The sequence below is a fragment of the Amblyomma maculatum genome, chromosome 10 (genome assembly GCF_055883805.1).
Source record: "Amblyomma maculatum isolate TAMU_Amacu chromosome 10, ASM5588380v1, whole genome shotgun sequence".
Taxonomy (NCBI): domain Eukaryota; kingdom Metazoa; phylum Arthropoda; class Arachnida; order Ixodida; family Ixodidae; genus Amblyomma; species Amblyomma maculatum.
In genome coordinates, this window is record NC_139353.1 from 36,153,138 (window position 1) to 36,178,121 (window position 24,984).

At 50.4% G+C, this 24,984-nt stretch overlaps 1 protein-coding gene across 3 annotated transcripts in view; it reads right to left on the minus strand.

Moving 5' to 3' along the window:
* smg (sterile alpha motif domain containing protein 4 smaug) overlaps positions 1-24,984 on the minus strand; it is a 138,885-nt gene that overhangs the window by 38,038 nt on the left and 75,863 nt on the right. For all 3 annotated transcript variants that reach the window (XM_084582500.1, XM_084582497.1, XM_084582498.1), the window contains exons 3-6: positions 10,197-10,576; positions 8,819-8,973; positions 8,079-8,353; positions 250-395 (exon numbers count right to left, since the gene is read on the minus strand). In XM_084582500.1, coding sequence (XP_084438626.1) covers positions 250-395; positions 8,079-8,353; positions 8,819-8,973; positions 10,197-10,529 — 909 coding nt within the window. In that variant the 5' untranslated portion in view covers positions 10,530-10,576. The remainder of the gene's footprint in view (positions 1-249; positions 396-8,078; positions 8,354-8,818; positions 8,974-10,196; positions 10,577-24,984) is intronic.

Here is a 24,984-nt window from a genome sequence, read left to right on the forward strand (position 1 = left end):
TATTACTGTTTCGGCTCAGCTCAGTTATAACAATTACTGGATATAACAATAATATTCTTATGACACTTAGATGCACAAGTTTCAGTGCATTAAGTAGCAAGCACCACCATCATGCCATCACCAACAACCAACGATACAATATGGACACTGATATGAGAAAGATTTATTGCTGATCCAAGTGACCTTACTGTGGAAATGTTCGTAAAAGCATCTGCTGTGGAGAACGTCTTTTCAGAGGCCACCACTCACCGAGGAGGCGGGGTGAGATCCAAGCAGTCGGCCGAAGCCCGGCTGCTGCTGCTGCTGCTGCTGCTGTGGCTGGTGCAGAGAGGAAGTGGAGCACGGAGGTGTCAGACTACTGCTGCGCTTGAGCATAGGCTGGGACAGCGACTGGCCTGCATGGAGACGCGTGACTTTCAGATGAAGAGTCGCACGCGTGTGGCTCAGACTAGATTCAGGTACAGATACGGTTGCTAAGCGCAAAGATGGAGAACCGGTTGTTTTCTTCTGGGTCAGTTTCCCCACAAGTATACCTTAAAAACAGACAAAAAAGATTTACTCCGAAGCACTCACAATTATGGAGGCCATAAAATTCCCCCTGTCATGTTATTAAAGCAAAGTACCGGTGATAAGAACCAGGATGACACGAATTTTGGGAACATAAGAACTGGTAAAACTACCCCACTAGACATCACTGTACAATGTGGAGAATTTCGATTGTCCTGGTCTCCCACAGATTAGTATATGAATAAGTGTACCACAACCACGAGACTCATATTCCCGAGGCTCTACCAATTATCACGAATGGAGAAATAGTGGTAACTATTAAGACCGAAACACGGTGACTCAGTGCTCACGGCCCTCGACTGCAGAACACAAGGAAGCAGGATGAAATCATGGCTGCGGCAGCCACATTTAGACGGAGCCGAAACGTGAAAGCGTCCGCGTGATGTGCAATGTTGGTGCACAATAAAGAACCCCAGGTGCTCACCACTGTCAAGTCTTTTATCAAATAAATTTACCGTAATACAAGTGGCTCTTGTCAGATTTTTTTCGGGGTCATTCAATTAGCCAAACTGCTTATTTTTTTCCGCCCTGTGACGTCTGAATTAATGATGTTTTACCGTATTACTCAGTCATGCACATCACCATCTACTATGCAACATTTCACAGTTCATGCAAGTCCATACACTGCAACATATTTATTCATTATCACAGGACGCAATCCAATAATGCCAATACGAAATCCGCCAGTAGCCGTATTTTAACATCTCGCTTCTACAACATACATAACGAAATAGTTGGCGAATTTAGAGAGAGAGTATAGAATAGAAAGGCAGGGAGGTTAACTAGGCGATGTCCAGTAGGCTACCCTACACATAGGGAGGGGAACAAAGGGAGGAAAAGGAAAGAAAGAGCGCCAAGGAAAGGAGTCTGTCACATGCCCAAAGATATATAGTAAAAGGGGGTAGAGAGCACACACTGCCAGAACTCAACCCCGAGTACTTTAAGAACTTAAGGAGTGCCTTCACTGCTTTCCTTTCTGATGAAGGTGTCCCAGGGCCCAGAATCTTAGCTTGTGTAAGAGGGCACGAGTGTAAGCAATGGAGTGTAGCAGCCAGGAAGGCATGCTCATGCTCAAACTGAAGGCAGTCACAAAGAATGTGCGCAATCGTTTCAATACACCCACACTGCTCACACGTTGGAGGGTCTGCCATTCCGATGAGATGGGAACAGGTGTTTCTAAACGCCACTCCTAGCCACATGCGACACTACACTGTAGCATCACAGCGGGGGAGGCCAAATGGTACCTGTAGTTGAAGTATTTGGTCAAAGTGGTGCGAGCGTGATGTCCCGCCTCCAAGCATAGACCATGATTGTCTAGCCACGTTTCGGGCGATCAGTCGAAGGTGCCTTGCTGCATCGGCTGTTGTCAATGGTATCTCGACAATGTTGATTGTATCGCGAGCCGATCGAGCAGCATCGTCAGCTAAATCATTGCCAACAATTGGACTGTGGCCTGGTATCCGCTGACTGATGATTTTGTGACCATCTTGTAATGCCTTGTGGTGCAGATGTTGAACCTCCGCTCCAAGCTGCATGGTCGCCATGGCTCAAGACCAATTGAAGGCACTGTAAGGCAGGTTTGGAATCACAGAACACAGCCCATTTTTTAGAAGTTTGTTCTGAAAGATACTTTACAGCAGCACGAATTGCAGCCAGTTCTGCTCCAGTAGAAGTAGTCTTATGTGAAATTAGATCGTAAATGTTTGCTTGTCTCGCAGAAACGATGACAGTGCATGGAGAATTAGTAGGGGTTACTGAGCCATCTGTATAGACGTGAGTATGGCCCCAATAGTCATTGCATAGCATGAACAGTGTCAGTTGCTGAAGGGCTGACGTTGATAAATTCGATTTCTTCGATATCCTCAGAATAGCAAGGCGCACATGAGAGCAGCAGACACCACAGTGGCGACGGAGCTCGTGCTGCCGGAGTGAACTGTTTTGGGATGGATGACTGTTGCGTTGATATAATCTTTGTAATTGCAGAATGTGGTCTCTGCAGAAGCATCTGCACAAGGTGATGCTGTGGAATCCTTGAAATATGTCAAACGTGCATTTGCAAAAAGTCTAGAGCAATATATGTCTAAAGCGAATGGTCTTTGGCAAATGCAATACTTCAATGTTGATGCGCTCCGAAGGAGGCTCAGGCATAAGCGAAGAGCCTGACCCTAAACTGCCTGGAGGGCATGCAAATTAGTCTTGCACGTGTTTCAAAATATGGCCGTACTGTACAAGAGGAATCCTAAAAATAGTGCTCTATACAACTGCAGCATTGAATGTACCAACGAGCCCCGTGATTTTCCGCCATGAAAGCGGAGTAAGTGAGCGATAAATGTTAGCCTTTTTTCCAATAGGGTGCAATGTGGGCTCCATGATGGATTGTGGTCTATCAGAATCCCTAAGAAACGATGAGTTTTGTACTAAGAAATGTTACGACCATCGATGCATATCGGATATGGATTCATAGATTTGCGTGTAAATGCCGATAGTGCGCACTTTTCCGGTGACACGCCGAGACCTTAATTCTGGAGATACGACGTAGTGTTGCTTCCCGTTGAAGTCTTGCACGCATCTGGAGACAAGTACAGAGGAGGCCCAAATGCAGATGTCATCGGCATACATTGATATCTGGACGGTGGAAGGGAGGTTCTCTGGGAGGGCAATGAGTGTTAGTTTAAGGGGAGACGCGGGTCGAAAAACGGCGATTGTCAGTAAAAAAGTCACTTGTGATTTTGACTGTTTCAGCAACACTGATCCTTCCTCTTTAATATATAAAAAAATCAGAGCCGAAAACAGTCGCGAAATCATTTAAAAAGTCTGTTAAAGCACGCAAGGTGGCTAAAGAAGGGGCAGATACGACCCATGTTTAAGCGCGTGACGAGTCAAATCGCGGCGTCGCACGCCACTGAAATTTTGCAAGGCGGCAGGCCTACGCTTTTTCTCCCTAAAGCTGGCTTTGCCGCTTCACAAACCCCCAGCAAGTAATAAAAAAAAAAGTTTCGCCGCCCAAACCTAGCATTTTCACTGGCCATTTAAATCACGTGGTGCGATTTCGACCACGCCATTGGCTGTCAGTGTGGGAAGCGGCCATAGCTCGTCTGCTCTTCATGCGACGCGTAGCTCGCTGTCACGCTTGCCCGCTTGCCCGCTAGTTTTCTTTCGGCGTGTTTTCAAAATTTCATGCATCTTCGTGCTCGTCACTGCGATAGAATCCGAGAAGAAACGTGACTTTCGGTGTCGAAAGTACCGATCAAACCACGCGTTCAAGGGAAGTCACCGGCAAAGTGAAACGGCGTGCAGTGGAGACGTCCGCGGAAGCTAGGCCTAACCTCGGCGGAGGCGACACTTTTGACAGCTCGAAGCCGGCTGGGCACTGAAGTTTCAGTGACAGCTTAGACGATTTCGTCAGTGCATTGGATAAGAAGATAAGGATCTTCGAGCGTTGAGGAGACCTAGTACGGCGAGTGCCTTTATCGGCGAGATCGGTGCCGCGAACGCACTGGCGAGCGAGCAGCATGTCGGGAGCGCGGACGCTGCTAACTTTCCATTCGCGAGTTGGCCAAGAAGTGAAAAGGACTCTCATCGTTTCTAGAGCTGCGTTGCAGCAGTGTAGCGTGTGCCACGTCCGTTGTGTCGTAGTCGTGCGCGGTGTGCAGCTCCGGTGGACGACGCCCTTCAGCCAGCCCGAGGGAGATTTTTGCCGTGAACGTCAATGCAGGGGTTGCGGCACTCGTTATTGGTGCTGGATACAATCAACTTTCCCGATTTTGTGTGGTTCTTGGTTTGCCGAAACAAGTGCACCATAAGGAGTTTAATGCCATAACAAAAAATGTGCACCTTGTGGTTACAAAGCAGAGGCTGACAGAAGCAAGTTCTCAGCATCACTAAATAGCCAAGAAAGCACGCCTTGAGAATGCTGCTCACAATGTCACTGTGGGAGCAACATATGATGCTGGTGAATTCTAAAACTGTGCACTGTATCATAATACCCTGGCCTGCATTGTGTGCAATTTTCATGCAGATAGTGCTGCTACAACAGCAATAAACAGCTTTTGTATCTTTAAATCGCATTTTGCTCGAATTCGTATTTTGGGCCGAATATGAGTTTTGTGCACAATATTTTATGTCGTTATTTTAGTTCAATCAACACCAAATTTGGCATGAATAATCTTTAGGATGTGTAGAATGCAAGTATCTAGGTTTAAATGCAATCAGCAATATTTTTGGGCATGCAAATTTAAAAAATTATCTGGTGCTAGCCACTAAAAACAAGGCACCAGATATAAAATTGTCTCAAAACATTGCATGCCAAGGGAATGTTGCTATGTTGCTTATTTGCACTCAGTGGAGTGTTGGGGACAAGAAGAACTAGTTGGCTCTGCCCTACCATGCTTGCTGCTGTGTACAGCAGCTGCACAAACATGCATTGTTTTTCACTTATGCATGGCATTTAGAATATGAAAACATTAAGCTATTTTAAAACTAAAAGCATATTTAGAAAGAGGAGATCAATCTCTATAAGTGGTGCAATTTTCATTCACCTAGCATCAATATTAAGAAAAAAATGTTTTCGAGTAGCATCTCCCCAGCAGGGCTGAGCACACCCCCCCTGGGGCACACCACAGTGGGTATAATACAGTCGAGCCCACTTATAACGGCCCCACTTAAGACGAACTTTCGCTTATAACGAACGAGACCGGAGCGACCGCCAAAATATACATTACTTCAATGGCACAACATCGCACGTATAACGAACGTCCATGAGCGCTGCCGATCGGTTACAGCGAACGGACGGCGTAAACCCGGCGCCCCGATACGAGATAAAGATGGGTTCCCATCCCTTTTGGTCTGCTTTCGCAATCCTCCTCGCAAGCGAGCTACCCTTTGCTCGCCGACACGCGCTGCCTACGAGTGTCGGCGCGTGGTGTGGCCTCCAAGGCCACGCTGCCGCCCCTCCTCGCAACTCCGCTCCCCTCTCGCCATTCCCTCGTCTTCGCCTGTCTCCACGGCGCCGGCCGCCGGTAGTCTTCGAAGTTTCGTCGTTTCGTTTCCTGGCTGTTCCATTGAGCTACCGTGCCAGGGGCACGGACCGCCAGGAGGCAGGCCTCTTCATACGCTAGCGGTTGTACTGTTTGCACGGGCGGACTGAATGCGCAGCGCGCGCCGCTGCATTCAGTACAGCGGTGACGGTTCGTGGCCTCCGAGATTTGCGGAGGTAATCTCGGAGGCCATGGGCGGTTGAAAACAACTACGGTAGGAGCCAACAGGTAGCAGCACTGACGCTCAGGGATGCCTCTCATTGGTCTCCCCGCTGCATACCATGCCCCGCTGTGTGTCCGTTCCGTTCAGTTCCATTCCTTAGGCACTTCCTCGCTTGCCTCGCGTGATTGTCGCACGTGCGCACGTGCTCCTCAGTTGCGGCACTTTGTTGTCATTTTCGTGTGTGTGGTGTGAGCGCTTCGTCTGTCGGGCCTGAGTCGTATAATTCGGGATGGCGGACGGGAATTGCCTGCCTCGAGCGGTCACGAAACGAAAAGTGCTGGACATGGCAACGAAGCGAGCAATTGTGACGGAACTGTCTCAAGGTGCTAAAAATTGCGAGCTGGTGAAGAAGTACAACGTGTCGAAATCAGCCATCTCGACAATTCTGAAGAATAAGGAAAAGATCGCCACCTCCAACGCCAACACAGCGGACAGAAGGCCACCTATGCGGACGTAGAGGATGCGCTGCTGAAATGGTTCGTCGACGCACGGGCTCGCAACATTCCGATAAGTGGACCAATGATGCTGGGCAAAGCCAAAGACTTCGCATTCCTACTAGATTTTCCCGACTTCTGCCCAGGCAATGGCTGGCTACATCGGTTCAAAGTGCGGCATGGGATTGTTTTTAAATCGACTGTCGGTGAGGCGCGTTCGGTAAGTGACCAGGACGTTGCCAATTGGCTTGCAACAAACCGGGCCATTATTGCAAGCTACGCGGAGCAGGATGTGTATAACGCAGATGAAACTGCATTATTTTATCAGATGCTTCCAGACAAGACGCACTCCATGAAAGGGGAGTCATGCGCTGGCGGTAAACACAGTAAAGTGAGCGTTACAGTTCTTCTGTGCACTAATATGAATGGCAGCGACCGGCGCATGCCGTTTGTAATCGGAAAATCCAAGAAGCCACGTTGCTTTCGGAACCATGTACTTGTGCGCTACAGGCACAATACTAAGTCCTGGATGACACGGGATTTCTTCGCAGAGTGGCTGGGCGAGTTTGACCGCGACGTGCAGAGGCAAAGCAGGCGCGTGCTGCTGTTGCTCGACAATTGCTCAGCGCACCACGTGCAAACGTCTCTGACGGCAGTGACTGTACTTTTCCTGCCGCCCAATACCACTTCTGAAGTGCAGCCTCTTGATTTGGGCATAATACGCTCCTTTAAGGCATCGTATAGGCGCCGCATTGTGCAGCGCTTGCTCATCGCCATTGACCGTCCAGCCGCTAACTTGCCGCTCCAAGTTTTATTGTATTCAGCCCTTGAGATGGTGAAGGCGGCCTGGGCAGAGGCGACGATCGCTTTCGTGCGAAACTGTTTCCGCAAGGCCGGCTTCGTCGACGCAGTACCGGATGTCGGGCCTGATGCCTCCGATGATGATGATTCCGGCGGCGATTTGTGGCAGCGCGTCGTCGACTCCGACATGGGAGGCCCTGGCATTGGTTGGCAGGATTTTATTTCTGCGGATGAAGACGCGGATATTGCGGAACCGTGCACGGACGAAGGCATCGTTTCTGAAGTGCGGGCCGAGAGCGACGCGGAAGAATCAGATGAAGATGAAACGTCTGAGCCAGCACCCGTAAGCACATCTGTAGCAATGGGCTATATGCCTCAGACAACTTGTCTATGCCAAGGGACTCGGCGAAGAGCATGCTAGTGCTTTAAATAAACTGGAGACCGCCCTCATCGCATCTGCACTGCAGAAACAGATGAGCATCACAGACTTTTTTGCTAAGAAATAAATTTCGTGTTTTGACCGCCAACTTTTTTTTTTTTCTCTCTTTTTTAGTTTGTGGTCCAGTTAGTACGAACTTCGGGATATAACGAACGGACGCCGCGTGACGCTCAGGTTCGTTATAAGCGGGCTCGACTGTATACGCTGGAGTCAAGCCATCTTCACACTGAATAAATAATGATTTTGTGAGATAGCCATCTCACAGAAAGTAAGCACAAAAAGACTCAAAACCACCAGCTAACTTAAAATGGCCTTCTGGAATAATGCACATTCTTGTAGGGTATCCTAAGGACTATGCAATGGAAGACAATGTCAGCTAGATGAATTTTCAGATAAAAATTCAATTTGGCACTATGTTTGATATGCAAGAGTCGGGCTTGACCTGCAAAATGAAGGGCCCTGCATATATGACCTACCAGCCTCTGTCACTACACCGCTAAGGCAAGATAAGCAAAGCACACTGGAGAGTGTCTTCCTTTTCCCCCACATTCCCACCCTGACGACACCTTCACACCCACCAGCAGGCGCAAATGTGGACAGGTTGCTCGAGTGGAGGGCCATGTGACTCGAGTCGAGGCCTGGGGGCAGAGAGCCCCCGCCAGTGACAAGGGGCGCCAGCCCAAATCCATTCAGGTCGCCCCCGTACGGATGGTGGTGGTGGCCATTGAGAGAGCCGAGCCCATCGACGGCAGCCCACGAGTCGAGGCCAGCCGAAGGCCGCCCAGCGGCCAGGCTGCCATCGTCCAGGCCGCCATTCAATGAGTCCGAACCACTGCCTCCATGCTCCTGGTACCTGGGGTGGAGTGAAGGGATCAAGGAGTAAGCAACACACTCGGTGAAAAAATCGAACAGTGGCCACAAAGTGACAAAGTGTGTAGCGAATGAAAGAAATAACGTGGAAGAGCAGGGAATGAGTTGATAGAGTGAGACAGATCGGTCAAATTTGTGGGCTTTACCGTCCCAAAGAAATTCGGGCTGAAAAACGCTGTAGTGGAGGGCTCCGGAAATTTCGACCACCTGGCATGCACTGACATCGCACAGCACATGAGCACCTTGCTTTTCGCCTCTATCAAAAAGTAGCCGCCGCAGCCGAGATTCGGTCCCGCATCCTTGGGCACGGAAGTCGAGGGCCCTAACCGCTGCGCCACCGCGGCGGGTGAGTGTAACAGATTGAACGAGTGAATAGGCCAAGGGCATGCACAAGAAAGCGACGAAAAGAACCAAAGAGGAGCAGGTGAAATGAAGGTGGTGCAACTACCTGGAGGTGGAGATACGCTCCTCCAGATGCCTGAGCCAGAGGGTGAGCAGGCGGCGGTCATCCCGGGAGCTGATGGCCGGATGAATGAGCGAGTAGGAGAGCAGCTGCCGGGCCCCCTCCACCAGCGGCCGGCAGTCCAAGGCATGCGCCAGCACCTGGTTGCCACGGAAACCACAGAGGAGCAAACAGCTCAGGAACTGAACCAGACTAAAGTTAGCACCAAAAAACAGTACAGCGGACCGCAGACTCCCTTTCCAAGATACAAGTTCCAAAAAGTCCGAACCGCTATTACCATTTCCTTCAGTTGCGCCTTAAACAACAATTGGCTTCGGAAACACGAATTCTGGCAACTAATTCACTATCCTCCTCTCATATTTCCAAGCATGATTTGGCAGGATTACCAGCATCTGTGACAACGTCGCAACTGATGCAAAATTTCAAAGTATTTTGCATATTAGAGGCTCATTAGGATATAAATCGACTCAAAGCCTATTACTCCAAGTTGGCTTGTTGTCCAAAATGAGGAACTTGCACTGCCCTGCACTGCAGAATGAATACAGAAGTGTAGCAGGTAAGCTTAGAAGCACTCTTTGTGAGTATCTGAGCCAACTTAAAGGCTCTGTTTGGAGCCTACAATTCACAGATAATCTTTAAAAGCTGCTCCTGACAACCACTCACAATTAACTAGGGTGACACCTACCCTCCCACTCCCAAGTGATACAGGCGGATGGGTATAAGGGGAGAGGAGGAGGGTCTTGAAAACTTTTTTTTCTTTTTCCAGCACACCTTGTTGAAACTTAGCATGCAAGTGCAAAACAAGATGCCGATTTCAAATATGCATTTAAATTATCTCATCATGAAGAGACGATATGGCAAAACAGCATGACCATTTCTTATGGCCCATTATGATAATCTCTCATTAAGGAAAAACGTCTTTTAGGACATAGACACATTTCAAAAAGGTCCACAGCACATTCTAAAGCTAACAAAATTCATATAACATCACTTCCTTGACCATAAATTAGTACCAAAGTTCAAAAGAAAGAAGTATGCAGCAGTAATCAGCCAAAATTTAGTCATATCACAATTAAGAAAAAAAATAAAAAAAAGCTTTTGGATACGTGGTGGACCTTTTGAAATGTCTGCACGTTCTTAAGAGAGCTCTTTTTTAATGAAGAATTGCCATCTAATTAGGATAGCTATTTTGTCAACTTCTCCCCAAAATGAGATTTGAAATCTAAATGCACATTTGGAATCACCATTCTATCCTGCACTTGCACGCTAAATTTCAACAAGATATATTGAAAAATGAAGAGAGAAGAATTTCCACGACCTTCGTACAACCCAAAGTTCCTAAGCAAGCACCAAGCGCCCTTACCTGTGGTATAAGGCTTAGGTAGGCTGCCTTGGCCGCCTGGTTGCCCGGTGCAAGCAGCGGCAGCAGCCCCAACAGCTGCCCCAGGGCCTGGTCACGGGGCTCCCGGGCCAGCCGCTCGATGTAGGCGGGGTCGTTGGCGTGCCGCTCGCGCTGCCGCAGCTCGGTGCAGTCGGCCAGCGACCGGTCGAGCACCAGCGCCAGAAAGCGTGCCTGGGTGGGTCCTAGTCGCCGCAGCAGCGAATACAGCCCCACCGTCTGCTCGCAGGGGTTCCACAGCTCAAACCAGGAGCCCATGGCCGCCACCTGGTCCCGGAAGACCAGGCTCGACTTCATGCCTCCGCCGCCCGCCACCGCGCCTGCCGGGGCCGCCCCGCCTGCTCCTGGAACAAGGGACATCATCCACTTATCAGGCACCAATCATAGGGCAATCAACTAACCACACACAGAAAGGCTGTGGTGAAAGTGAATGTGCCAGAGGTTATATTGCACTCAGTGTAAGCTACACCGTGCAAATTCCGAGCGAAGCACTATAATATAGGGGTAGCTCATACTAAGTGCAATGGTACCTGATGGCACAGAAAACACTTGCCAATGTGCACGAATCGTGCTCTTGTCCTTCACTGCTCTCAATTTTTGTCTATTTGGTTACACACGGAGGCACTCAATATGAAAGGGAGCAATATGTTAACACAAGAAGATGAACTTATTAATCATTTACCTACTCGGGTCAAACATGACTTTTTGTATATATCTTACGCCAAGAGGAATTCTAGTTCAAGAAACAGTAAAAAGGTATGCTTGTTGCAACTGACGACACAGTAATGATTGACTGATATGCTCAAACTTTGTTGCCTGTCATACTGAGCAACTCGCGCTTCCCTTGTACTTGAAAGCGTCAACTGTGGCATATCCACTCTGTCTAATCAAGAGCCCACTCATGTAGCGGCCTAGGCTCGGTTCTGGGGCCCTGCCTTTGTGAAATGAGCAGTGCAGGCCAAAGGACTAAGGATCAAACATGTCTACTACAGAACCACGTTTCCTACTGACAGGACTAGGCCTACTAGTAAACCCTGATGTCCCGGTGCAGTTTAAAACCCCCAAATACAATATTATTTCTAAGCATCGATGAGGTGCCTTGTGGCCTTACATGGCACTACAAACGGCCTGTCCACCCCGCTACAAAGGGCTTGTGCAGCATGCGAGAGCTTCTTAGCTGCTGAAAGCACATGCGACACTATAGCGCCATGCCGGAAAGTAAACATTCCCCAATTCCCAAGTGTTCTTATTTTCTGCTGTTAACATATAACAGCCCAGAACACCAGACGCTATGCAGAACTGTCCCTAGCCTGTAAGACATAGACTGGGGATAAAAAGAATAATCCTTGGGGACGCTTAGGTGCCACCTAAAGCGTGCATGCTCTTCCGACACGGTGCAGTGGCTGCTCCACTTTTCGATATTTAAAATGAACGGCTTACAATTATAGCCTAGAGGCACATAACCATCGGTTCTAATCCCTACCCTAAATTCGCCTCTACCTACTACTTCACTAGCAGATGGATGCTAAATGGGAAGTGAAATGGTGTACGACGCCACCCTAAACACTGCACAAAGAACGGTTGCATCACAACATTGATATGAAATCACATGCATATTTTTATGCGACACGTTTTCCTCAATTTCGGGTCGCAGCAATGTCGAAAATGACGCCTTTTTGGCCAAACGAGCTGCACAACTCGCTGCGTAAAAGTCTAGGTCACATGTTTCTCGTCGTTCAAAATTTTGCACGAAACAGCCAAGATCGGTATTGATGCACATAGCCCAAACTGCACTTTAAGTCAACCAATCTTTCAACCAATCATACTGTTCCAGTTACACAGCACCATGTTAATACTGCTTGTCAAACTAATTGCCAAGATGCACCGGCGACAATCAATAGCGCGCGCGCGCACGTACACACACACGCACGCACGCACACACAAAAAAAAAAACATTCCCACAACGGCTCAAAAACAAAACAAACCATGGAACTAACCAGCAACTTTCAAAGTATAAACCAACCATCAAGCGGAACTATTAAGTCTAGAATGATGTGCCAAGGTTTGAACCCTACTGTCCACTCATAATACAGCCGTTCAACCGCCGGCGTGAAATGATGAAAGCTAGCTCAAAGCTCAGCAGTAACATAAACACTGCCACAATGGAACCTCCTGTGGTGCCTGACAATCCTGTGTGGAATAAAAATGAACTCGGACGTATTGCTGCAAACCCCTAAAGAATGTCCTCAGCTAGCTGTGGTAAGTGTGCCACCAACTGCACATCCTCCATTGTGCTCACACCAGTACTGCCAACCAATAAATAACAAATGAGAAAAAATTAAAGCAGTGAAAATGGAGTGTGGAGGATCAAAATACAGCCCACACACACAACGTGCATCACAAAAAACCACGAGTAAGCTATTCATGTACCAGCAGCTAATAATCTGAGCATTGCTGTTTATGAAGCCTGTTCTTGAATGGCCAAAGTGAGACTGGCCGTGTTTAAACAGTCAATTATCGAAATAGTCAGCCAAACCAAGGGCCCTAACAAGTCACGTACACTTGTACCAGGAAAAGCTCTGTGCGGAAAGCGGAGGAGAGTGAACACTGGACAGCAAGGTGCAAATGCCACCTTAGTAGAAGAACAGTGTCAGATAAGAGCATATGCAGAGGCCGTGCTCGACGGTTTCTTCACATGTAATACTGACACGGTATATAAAGTGCCCACTGACAATAAAAACTATTTTGCCAACAATAAGTCACAGAACTGATTTTGGCTCAGTGCAGGTGTGCTCACAATCCATTTAAGAGGGGGGGAACAAACTAGGGTAAGGCATGCAGTCCTCATGTTTCATACTCTGTCCAAAAGTCAAAAGCAACGCGAAACAGAAGGCCTGCTTTGAATCGGCAGAGGATCAGGCATTGTGATCAAGTGAGGCAAATCATGGATGGCTACTGATTGTTCTAATTGTAGCCAGAAACAAGCAGTTCACAATGATGATGAATGACTCATAAATACAAATCTGCAGCGAGAACATATTCCTTCTTAATACATTCCGCAGACAGCCTTGATCTATGAAGTCAAATCTGCCACTAATCCTCTGATACGGTTTAAGTTCTAAAGCACAGGTCGCGGCTCTCAGCTATTACTAATAGTACCGAACCAGTTCGGTGCACAGCTTAGCATGCAAATAGACTGCCTGGAAAGTTCCTGGAGCAGGCCCCGCATAAAAGCAGTGCGTGCCAACGAGGCTTTCAAACAGCTCTCTATGCACTGAACTGCAACGCGAAAAGTTAAGAAAAAAAAAAAAAAAAACGCTGCTCGAACGCGTGCAGGACGCGAAAGGCGAAGGTTGGTTGGCATGCCCGGTGAAGAACACGTACGAAACGAGACCCGCAGTGCAGCAGCAGGCAGTCTCGCAAACACCGGCCGGCCAGCCAGCTTTCGCACTCGCACGGCCTCCTCTCAAACCCCGCGGGCATCGCCTCGCCGTTAGACGGTCTCACCAATACCGTGCAGTGGTGCGGAAGTCATGTGGCAGAAATTGTAAGGAGCGCGGTCGGAAAGTTCACCGGTCTCACCAATACCGTGCAGAGGTGCGGAAGTCATGTGGCATAAATTGTAAGGAGCGCGGTCGGAAAGTTCACCGCACCGCATGGGTTCAGGTAGCGCGAACCTCCGCGAATTCCGGAACAATCGGCCCACGGATTATGATAGAACGAGGGAAATCCGTTAGGGAAGTAGTCTCGACTTACTAGCTGATTGCGGGGGCGCAGGAGCTACTAGCGCACGGCACTCAGGAAGCCCTCGCCTTGCACTCGTAGCTCGCGGTCCACGGAGACGCGTAAAACCCGACGGATGGATCGAGCTAATCAGGTATCGGACGCTAATTAACAGTGCAGGAACAGCGCTTCTAATTGTTTTTCTCCCTCATAACATTCATTGTTTGTGATTTAACCTTCCCTCGTAGAGCCCGGCACTATTCTTTAGTAGAATCATCTCCTCCTCCTCCTCCCCCCCCCCCCCCTTCCCCTTCCCGGTTGAAACAAAGAAACTTTCGACAGACACTTGTCGTGCAGCCTTTGAGACGCTGCACTGTACTGGGGCGCGACAAAGCGTATGTAACAGCAGCGCGGCCACGCGGCTCGTCGACGCCAAGAGAGCCAAAGGCCTTCGCTCGCTCGCCGCGACTCGGCCGGCGTCCTTGCCCTGCCACGCGGAGAGAACGGCCAAAGGCGCGCACGCTCAAAGCTCGCAAGGCGCAAGCGAGTCCACGCGCAAGCTTGGAGCTTACAGCGCTTGATAAGAACGCACGTAAAACTTTGGGGTGAAAAGAGCACTGCAGAATCTGCATTGGAGTAATGCGAAAGCACGGATGCTGCTGTTGGTTGCTTCTGGTTGCTTCTAGTTGCTTAATTCACTACTTGTTTGCCCATTTTAGTCTTTGGTACTTTCAAAATGCTTGCCAATCCCTTCCTATGCCTTTTTTTTTTCGGCTCTACTTTCGGTTGCGTGACGTCACATCCTTGGCGTCATATCCACTGCCAGTACCCTTCTTTCTGCTTTCACTCCCACCTCCCTTCCCTTACGGCGCGGTTCAGGTGTCCACAGAACAAGTGTGGCAGATACTGCGCCTTTCCTTTTCTGTGAATCAGTTATTCTAATTACCTAATTAACTTGTCGTAATTATTTTTTCGGACACATTACGTAACCCTTTATCGATTGACACCACTCATTAACCTCTACCACTTCTCAATTACTCACAACTGCTGCGGACACGATTTTGCGGACACGGTCTGCGGACACGGCCTGTGAACAGCGACGTAATGCTTTCGCATAATTAAAATTTTCAAACGGCTGTTCCTAACAAAGGCTACACCACAGACGCGGCACCGATCGACTACGACAAACAGGCAAAAAAGGAACGGGTTTGAGACAACTCACTGCAGCAAGTCCAGCAGCCTTGGGCCAAGCACATCTTCCGAAATCCTAAAGGTTACTTGAATCCGGCTAATGACCGCTGCGGACGGGACGACGCGCACGATTGCTGCGTTTCGATATAGCTTCCGGCTTCGCATGCGGCCCGTATGTAGCACGAATAGTTTCGACACGCCACCGCTACCGCGTATGGGACGCCGGCTCGTTAAGCAGATCTCAAAACGTGGTACGGTTAGCTTAGAGACGTTCTCGCTGGTCCGAAATTCCGAAACTGTGCGAAAGGGCTTATTTCACTTCGCTGCCACTACGTGATAACGTCGAGCTTTGAGTTCCACAACAAGACGCAAAACAGCGCTGCGAACAAGAACGACATAAAGGCAACACAAACGCCGATGTGATATATCTTTCTACCGTAGTATCTGACGTTTCTACGCGGACACCTGAACCGCGCCGTACGAGAAGGGAGGAAGGTGGGAGCACGGTGTAAGAATAATAGTCTTGCGCCGTGGGTGGAGTAAAAGCGGCTGGGGCAGGTAGGTCGCCGCCGCTTGCGGCGGGGACTGGCCTGCCACCGAATTTTTATCTGTTGTGGGCCGTCATTGCACCCGTCACCGCTTCGGTGGTGGACGACAGCTGTTGTTGCGGCGCGCGTCTTTCTTTCCCTCTTCCTTTTCTTTCTTCTCTATTTTCTCTTCTGTCTGCACGAGGCAGCGGAGGGAAGAGAACATAGAGAAGAAAGTTACCGCGCCTTTCCCTTCCTAAAAAAAATCAATCAGGCAGCGGAGGTGGCTCAGCTACAGAGCCAGTAGCAGGCCCGTGCATTTTCTTTTCCTTCTTCCTACAGCCACAACAACAACAGTAAAAGCGGAAAGAGAGAAAGGGCGGATGCCGTAGTGGAGGGCTCTGGAATAATTTCAACCACCTGGGAATACCTTTAACGTGCACTGACATCGCATAGCACACGGACGCCTCTCCGTTTCGCCTCCGTAGAAACGCAGCCGCCAAAATACAGCAAGTTCGCCCACTTCATTTCGTGAGGTGTCAAAACACGCCGAGCGGTGACGCGCTCCGTCGGAACCTCAGTGCGGCTGTTCGTTGGCTTTGTAGTCTTTTCACGTAGATGGCCGCCGAATGAACCGTGAAAGGGTCTGGTGATGTACACGCACTCGCCGTCAAGACTGGGTTCAGATGCATCTCGCCCGAATTCAAGCAACTTGCTCAAAATACAAAATTTGAAAATTTCCTCAGCGTCACTGAGCAAATTGCAAGCGTACACACACTACAATCCCTGCCGAGATGGTTCTGTTACTATGGGGCGCTCTGCAGCTGAACCTAAGGAGGTAGCAACGAATACCGGCTGCTTTTAAGGCGGCAGCCTTTCTGGGCTTATGGAACGAAATCCCGTGCGCGAGATGTGCGCGAGATGTGCGCGAGATATGTGCGTGAGATCTGACAACGCCTTTGGATCTGTGCGCGAGATTCCGCGAGATGTGTTCTTTTGTCTAACGTTCCTGCCACCTGCAATCCCACACTTGAACGCGCGCCAAGGAACGCCACGCTACAGGAGCGATGGTGTATCAAACCACTGCCTCCTGGATAACTCAAGGAGGCACTGATCAAACACACTTGCCGGAGAAAGTGTGACAGATGTTGCGCCTTTCCTTTCCAGTAAACCAATTATAATTAAATGTATAGCACTGCAACGAACGCCGATAAGAGGCAAACGACGAGGCAAATGATAGGATTTGAAGGAAGGGTATATGCGTTCGCCATTCGAGACCTAATTTTTCGGTGTAGGCGCGAAAATCAAGGCGCCATTGTACCGTGCACGTGCTGCGCCAGTGCACGTTAACCCTAGATGGCCAAATTTCCAGAGCCCCTTCACTACGGCGTCCTTCATAGCATGAGTCACTTCGGGACGTAAACCAAACCTATAAACACACACAAGACCAGCTAAGCCTAGCATGGTTTCAATCCAGTAAGAGCAGACGCCGGCCACAGGATGTTGTTGTTGTTGTGGCTGTAGGAGGAACATACACGAGCCTGCTACTGGCTCTGTAGCTGAGCCACCTCCGCTGCCTCGTGCAGACAGAAGAGAAAATAGAGAAGAAAGAAAAGAAAAAGGGAGAATAAGACGCGCGCCGCAACAACAGCCGTCGTTCACCACCGAAGCGGTGGCGGGTGCAATGACGGCCTACAACCTAGCCCCCGCCGCAAGCGGCGTTGACCCACCTGTCCCAGCCCCATCAGGGGAGATTCCCTCACAGGATGTCACCTGCAAGAAGCAGAATGTCGCCTGAGAGACGCCCGAGCGGGCAGTCGCCATTGCGACAAGGACCTGTAGAAGGTTTGGTTTAACTTATGGGCTTTAACGTCGCAAAGCAATATGCCGTAGTGGAGGGCTGGGGAGTAATTTCGACCACCTGGGGATCTTTAAATGGGGCACTGATATTGCACATCACACGGACGCCTCTCGGTTTCGCCTCCTCATAAACGCGGCCGCCGCGTTTGGGGTTGAACCCGGGTTCCTCCGGCTCAGTAATCAAGCGCCCTAACCAGTGACCACTGCGCCACCGCGGCCGCGGCAGGAGGGGTCATATACAGGGAGGAGGACCAACAAAGGCGCTGCTGAAATATATACGTCGAGTACAGTTCATGCATACAGTGGAAATCATTAATCTGAACCTCCCGTTCCACAAAGGCGGCGTGCACTTCCTGTCAAACGTGTAGATCCCAGGAGGTCTGCTTCTGAGCCATTTCGTGAGGCTTGTAATGCATTTCCAGTGTTCCCAATCCCCTTATGGTAAGATTTTAAGGCGAAAGCCTTTAATGGCTTATGCTACCGTGGACAAAATGTGCCCCGCTTTTGCGGTGGCTCTGATATGCCGAGGCGGGATGAAGTCATAGAGGTCTTGACCAATCACAGAGCACCACCACAGTATGTGCGAATGCGTGCCTTATATGGCGATATGCCAATCAATGATAAAATACTAATTAATGACTAATTAACTTAATTATGAGTAATAATGACTGATTAAGTACTAATTATGAATAATTAGGTATTCGTTATTTAACTAAGTAATTACTAATTAATTACTAATCAGTACTACTTGCCTATAGAATGCGACACTCAGGCTTTAGCCTTTCACTACTTTAGTCCCTCGTGATTTTTTGTCCTACCCTTTCCAGTGGGAGGGACTTGCATTAATTATGCTAAATCAGCGCCACTCCGGCTCAGAAGCAGAGCTCCTGGGCTCTACACTTTTGACAAAGGTAGTACGTAAAAAAAAAAAATACACAGCAGTCCTGCTCAATTTGAACGCCGCCACAAAATGAACAAATTTCCGGTCCCCTTCGAGTCCGCAACATGCTAGAATAGACTGAGCTCGTGACCTAACTCAACCGAAACAGCGCTTCTGAACGGGGTTTGGGCCTTCGACACACGGCCGCGGCCTAGCCGAGCCTGCTGTCCAATCAGCGACGCTGGTTCGGCGGGGTGAAGCTTCAGTTCTCTTTGCACCGCGGACCGGTGGTCAAGGCGGCTACCGAAAACAACGGAAGGGAATGTGAAGAACACGAAGTCAAAAGAGTGAAGCTATGCCTTCGACGTTCACGGTGCCTGCGACTTCAAAATCGTTACAAGCCCTACAAGACTCTGCAGCAACACGAAGACAATCTGTCAGGCGCAGGATCCGAGCCATGAGGACGCACGGTGCTACAATGGATCAGGCTAACCATGTCGGATTTAAAAAAAAAAAAAGCAGGAGAAAACACAGCGCCCGACGCAAAAGGTACTAAGTACTGAAGCAGTAGCCTCAGCCAAGGAGGATAAGATACCAGCTTTGCCCTCGCGCTGCCAGGGCTAGTTTTTAAAGCTACCCGAGTGCGGGATCAGCCTTGATCCACGTTCTTCGCTTCAGTGCTACCTTAGCGTGACGTCGTCACGTAACGTATAGTTTACATCTATACGCCGCCTTCGCTTTGCCCGACTGTGGCCTCATCGCTGTCCCCAACCTGCCTCAGACGCGCGCGCACGACGTTTCTCCCAGCTTCGTCGTGGCGTCGCCTTTCCGCTGTCCTGCAACGCTGGGGGCCCCCGTGTAATCGTCTAGCGCGGCTGTGTCATTACGCCGTGGCACTGCATTGCCGTGCACGCGGGCGGGAGCCCTCCGCAGTAGACAAGGCTCAACCTTCATTTCCGTCAACAGCGAGAGGACGCACACAAACAAACTCTCAGTCGCCGCTCGCATTCATTGTTGTCGTCTCGGCGGAGAAACCGAATCGGCGTGTCAGAACACAGAGGCCGCGCCCCTCCCCCGCCAGGTAATGGCACCGACCTCGTCACGACACGGCGCGCGGGATGCAACAGCGCAGCGTCAATGCATTGCGACAGAGACGGCAGGTCCGTTGACGTCGAGAGAGCGCCGGGGTGAAACGAGGAAGCGGAGCCGGCGACCGAATGCGCGCGCTCGTAGGAAGCGGGCCACCTCGGAAGAGGCCGCTTCCCCGTCCGCTTCCCCCCACAACCTTCTCGGGCCGCCGACGGGGAAAGTGAGTCGCCGGGGCAGCAGCCAGGCCGCCGCGCAGTGAAACCTCGTAGAATTCGGTCGAGGGGGCGGCCACGCCTGGAGTGGCCGGGGTCACAGAGGCGGCCAGCGGGACGAGGGCCGCTATGCAGGAAGGGGAGCAAAGTGAAGGGCCTAGAAGCACGCAGCCGCGCGCGAGCATCGGACACGCGAGACGATGACGATCCCTGGGTTGCACCCAAGGCTGCAATATACACTGGTTATTCGCGGCCTCAGCCGCCAGGCGGACGGCTTTTTGCTGGTCAGCGGGGACGTCGCTTCGCAGCAGGGTTACCCAGGCTTCTCTACTTTTAATGTTGTCCATTCGCCAGTCCTTAGTCGCAGAGGTTCCAGCCCCCGTTCCTCAGGCCTGCGTGCCAGGAGCGGGGAGTAGGGGGCCTCCTAAATCGGTGAAAATTAAAGTTTTATTCAATCAATCAATCAATCAATCTACCCAAGGCTGCAGGTAACCTCCGAGTTTCCGCCGCAACCCCGGGTCACTAGTAACTATTATTTAGACCCTGGCGTTTCAAAGGCTGTAAGGGCAAAGAAAGGCCCTTCGTCTGACTGCCACGATGTCACCCTACGCCGCACGGTCTAGATTCCATACCTTGGCCGCCGCCCCAAATCTCTCTCTCTTTTTTTTTTTTTTTTTTTTTTTTTTTTTTTTTTTTTTTTCACGCAAGCCAAAGTAGCCCCTAGCTTCGTGCCGCCGCCCTACGTCAGCAGCCTACGACGCATGTCTGGCCAAGGTTTGGTCGCCGCGCAGCACAAACCTTCGCTCTTCTAACGTCAGCCGTTCCTTCCGTTCCGTCCCCTAGACGTGGTTTCGAAAGCCACGCGAGGTGGAAAGACACTAATCCAATTACGCTAGAGGCAAGTGCGCAGATGTCGCAACAGCCGAGAGCCCCAAACTGCGCCGTCTTTATTTGACCGCGCGTTCACCTTGGCAAATCATGAAACAAGCTCTTCTCGACTGACGCCCGACTACTGTGCCGGAGTTCCCGGGTTCGAACCCGACCTCGGCGGCTGCGTTTCGATGGAGGCGAAACGAAGAGGCGTCGTGTGCTGTGCGATGTCAGCGCACGTTAAAGATCCCCAGGTGGTCGAAATTACTCCGTAGCCCTCCACTACGGCTCCTCTTTCTCTCTTTCCACTTTCATTCCCACCTTCCTCCCTTCCCTTACGGCGCGGTTCGGGTGTCCACAGAGCAAGTGTGACAGTTACAGCGCCTTTCCCTTCCTTGAACCAATTTAACTTTAACTTCTCGACTGCAACCGTAACGAACGCGTGGCGCCTATGACACTAGCGCGCAGAACGTTTAACAACGGCCTCTCCAGCAGCTGACTCGTGCCGCTTATATCGCTCAAAAAGTCACCGGATTAGAATTCTTCAGATCCAAACGGGAAATTTCAGAAAAAAATCGCCGGATTAGAACCCACTATAATTCCTGCACCGCTAGCACACCGCAGCAGAGTGCGCCTTTTACACGCACCAAACTGGATTACCCGGCGACACTATTACAAAATGCAGAGGGCAGTCGTGCAAATGTATAAAATTGCACGTGACATGTTCCCCCCTCTTTTAAGGCACAGCAAGAATATCGTTCTTTTTTTTTTCGAAATCATGACGTGTGCCGAGTTACATGACGTCACACATCACGTGGTACACCCGAATGTCTCTCCTCACTGCTTCCCTAAGCGTGTACTAGCTGCGTCATCCGCGGCAGCGGAGGGCTCGCACACCGGCCCCGCACCCCGGTAAAAGTGGGCGCGGTGTATAACCTCCCCACGTGCCCAGAGCAACGGCGGAGCACGTGCTCTCAACGCGGCGCACTAACGACGTAAGGTGTACACGTCAGCAATATCGAGCGAACTACGACTACGACGAACAACCACGTGCCGTCAGCTACAGCCACCACGGCAGCAAGCAGCGAAGAGGAGAACGACGTCGAGACGAACGTATGGCACGAGCGAACTGGCTCTAGCCAGCGCTCGTCACGGAAGAGGCGGCCAACCCGGCCGAACGAGAGACAACCTCATACCGCTGCTGCCACGTGAAGAACGGGCTGGCTGGCTGGCTGACCGGTACGAGGCGCGTGCTCGACCTCGGTCGGCGGGCAAGTTCCTCAGTGAATGCAGTCTCTCCGCTCATGCTTAATTACCATACGAACGCCGTAAGAGATCCAGGCTCGCAGGAAACGCGCGCGGCGAGAAAAATAATAGAAGCCGAGAGAGAGAGAGAAAAGGAGAGGGAGTCAAGTGTCTCCTCCTATGCGGCAACATAGGAGAGCAGAAAAACAAAAGGAAAATAAGTGCCCAGCGGTTTTCATTTTTATTTCTCGCGTCAAGGCGGCGGCGAACGAAGGAACAGCGCGCCGGCGCCGTCATCCCAAGGACTGCAGGGCGGGCAGGCCGCGGCATATAACGGATGCGGGTGCCGCATTAAAAACAGCCCGCCGGCCGCTAGCGCTGCTCGCTCCACACACACGGCCAGCGGCAGCCGCGGTGGCGCGTCCTCATTCGGCCGAGGAGAGAAAAGGACACGAAGAAAGGGGCACAAAACAGAGAGGAGACAAAAAAGAAGGTTGAGAAGAAACCCTGCTTGCCCGCCATCACCAGCAGCAGCAGCGGCGATGTCCGGTTTTCGGCTTCTTTTTCTCATACGCGCGTTGTTTTTTTTTTTCTTCACCTCCTAGTTCGTTGTATCGCAACCTCTTTCACCCACCTCCTCCACGCGAAGAGGGAAAGACAATGGCGGCCACCTCAAGCGCCACAGAACCAACGTCCGCTGACTCCAGTGGACAGGCAAGGTTAGCGAGCCGCCTTCCCGAGCTCCGGAACTGTTCAATAGAATATGGAGCGCGTAGCGCACGCCAGACAGAGCCCGTCCCAAACATAAAACGGGGACGCCGACAATAATGGATGATTTCGAGAGATAACACCGCCCGAACTTCGATTGTCCGACTCAACCAGAAGAAAATGGGCGTAAATGATTACGGCTCATCTACGCGGATATTCATTACGTTAAGGCAACTACACTTCCAGTGCAGAGTGGGATCGAAGGCAAGTTGAAACCAGGAGATGCTAGTTACATAAAAGTAACACCATGCAAAAAGGCGGAAAACAAAAGACTGCACAGTTGTGGTCGGCGGCGCGCGCACTCTAGTTAATATAATTGGTTCACAGGAAAGGAAAGGCGCAGTATCTGTCATACTTGTTCCGTGGACCCCTGAACCGCGCCGTAAAGGAAGGAAGCAAGATGGGATTGAAAGCGGAAGGATAATCTTGTTCTACCGCCTTTTTTTTTCTTTTTTTTTTTTTTACTGGTGTGGGTTGCCTTCATCGACAGCACTAACCACCGAGACAAACTAGTTAGAATTGTATCAGACACGCAAGAAGCACGCCGAAAACACGCGCAAGTGTGTATCTCCCAGCTCGCACGTAGAAGCTACGCCGAAGCACACCCCACTTGCCCGCCTAGTCTTGGCACCTAGGCACGCATCTATCCCTGGAAATGAGCGAGTTCACGTGACAGCCCGATGTGTCGACCCCTGGGTGTCAGCGGAAAGGCAACCCAAAAGACACACCGCAACACCACAGGCTATCCCGAAAGTCATTCTCTTCGGCACAAGCGAAACTGACCCGTGAAAGAAGCCGCCAAATTGGATCCAGCTTCAAATAGCCTCCCCTGCTTCGCGCTCACGCACATCTTCCACCCTACCAAGTACCTAACATTCCTCTAATACTCCGGCAGGGAGAAGTGTTCCTCTATATGCTCCCGCAGAGAGTAGTGCCCCTCTACGTGCTCCCGCGTGGAACAGTGTCTCCCCATATGCTCCTGCGGGAAGTAGTGTTCCTTTATATGCTCCCGCAGGGAGCAGTGCTCCGCTATATGCCCCTACAGAAAGTAGTGTTCCTCTATATACCACTGCGCGGAGCAGTGTTTCTTTATACGCTCCCGCAGAGAGTATTGTTCCTCTGTGTGCTCCCGCATGGAATAGTGTTCCTTTATATGCTCCCGCAGGGAGTAGTGTTCCTCTATATGCTGCCGCAGAAAGTTGTGTTCCTCTATACGCTCCCGCAAGGAGTAGTGTTCCTCTTGTGTCCCTGGATTGAATAGTATTCCTCTATATGCTCCCGCAGGGAGTAGTGTTCCTCTATACGCTCCTGCCGGGAGTAGTGTTCCTCTGTCTGCTCTCGAGGAAGTAGTGTCCCTCTACATGCACCTGCATGGAATAGTGTTCCTCTATATGCTCCGACAGCGAGTAGTGTTCCTCTCCGTAGGGAGTAGTTTTCATCTAGACTCCTCTGAAGGAGTAGTGTTCCTTTATATGCCCCTGATGGGAGTAGTGATCATCTGTGTTCCCGCATGGAAGTGTTCCTCTATGTGCTCCCGCGGGTAAGTGCCCCTCCAATGTTCCTGCAAGGAGTTGTGTTCCTCTATATGCTCCTGCAAGGAATAGTGTTCCTCTATATGTTCCCGGAACACTAGAAGCACCCAGAACGATACGCCTCCTGCGAAAGACATCTGAATCTTTTCACGAAGGAATGCCCCAATTCCCGTCTACCCTGCCTTCATCCCCAACCCCTACCCTCCCAAAGTGAAGCAACTATTTCCAGCAAAGCTTTGGTAGCACCATCGAAGACTGGTGGGCAGCGCAAGGCGGGCAGTAGCAGCTCCTGGACTGAGCACCATCCTCATGGAAATAATTCACAAGGTGAAATCAATAACTCAATCAAAAATTAGAGGTCAATGCAGGAACTGTATTGGGAGAATGCGAAAGCATTAGCACTACAGCAACGTTTTTTGTCATTTCTCTTTATTAATATGTATTCTTGTTTTAATCTTACTTTCTATATTATTGTTTTCATTTACTTTATTATAATAATTATCACTAATTGTCATTATCACTAATTGTCATTATTTTGTAATTGGTTTATAAAAAAGAAGCGCCGTGCCTGTCACACTTTCTCTGCGAACATCTGAACCGCGCCGCAAGGGACAGTCACGGGGCTTCAATTTTTGCACCCACGGCTTGGCCTCCCCAACATAGCCTATTAAGGCCTTCATAAAATCATTTCCAGTATGTACTGGCGCGAAAAGACACCCAAATGCGGCCCATGCCTGCCAACGGCCACAGCGTTATAGTACAATATTATATATGTATATATAGGTGCCTCCTCAGGGGCACTTTCAAGGACCGCAGCAGGCTGCCCGGAATGTAGAAGCTTCGCGCGCACGCGCA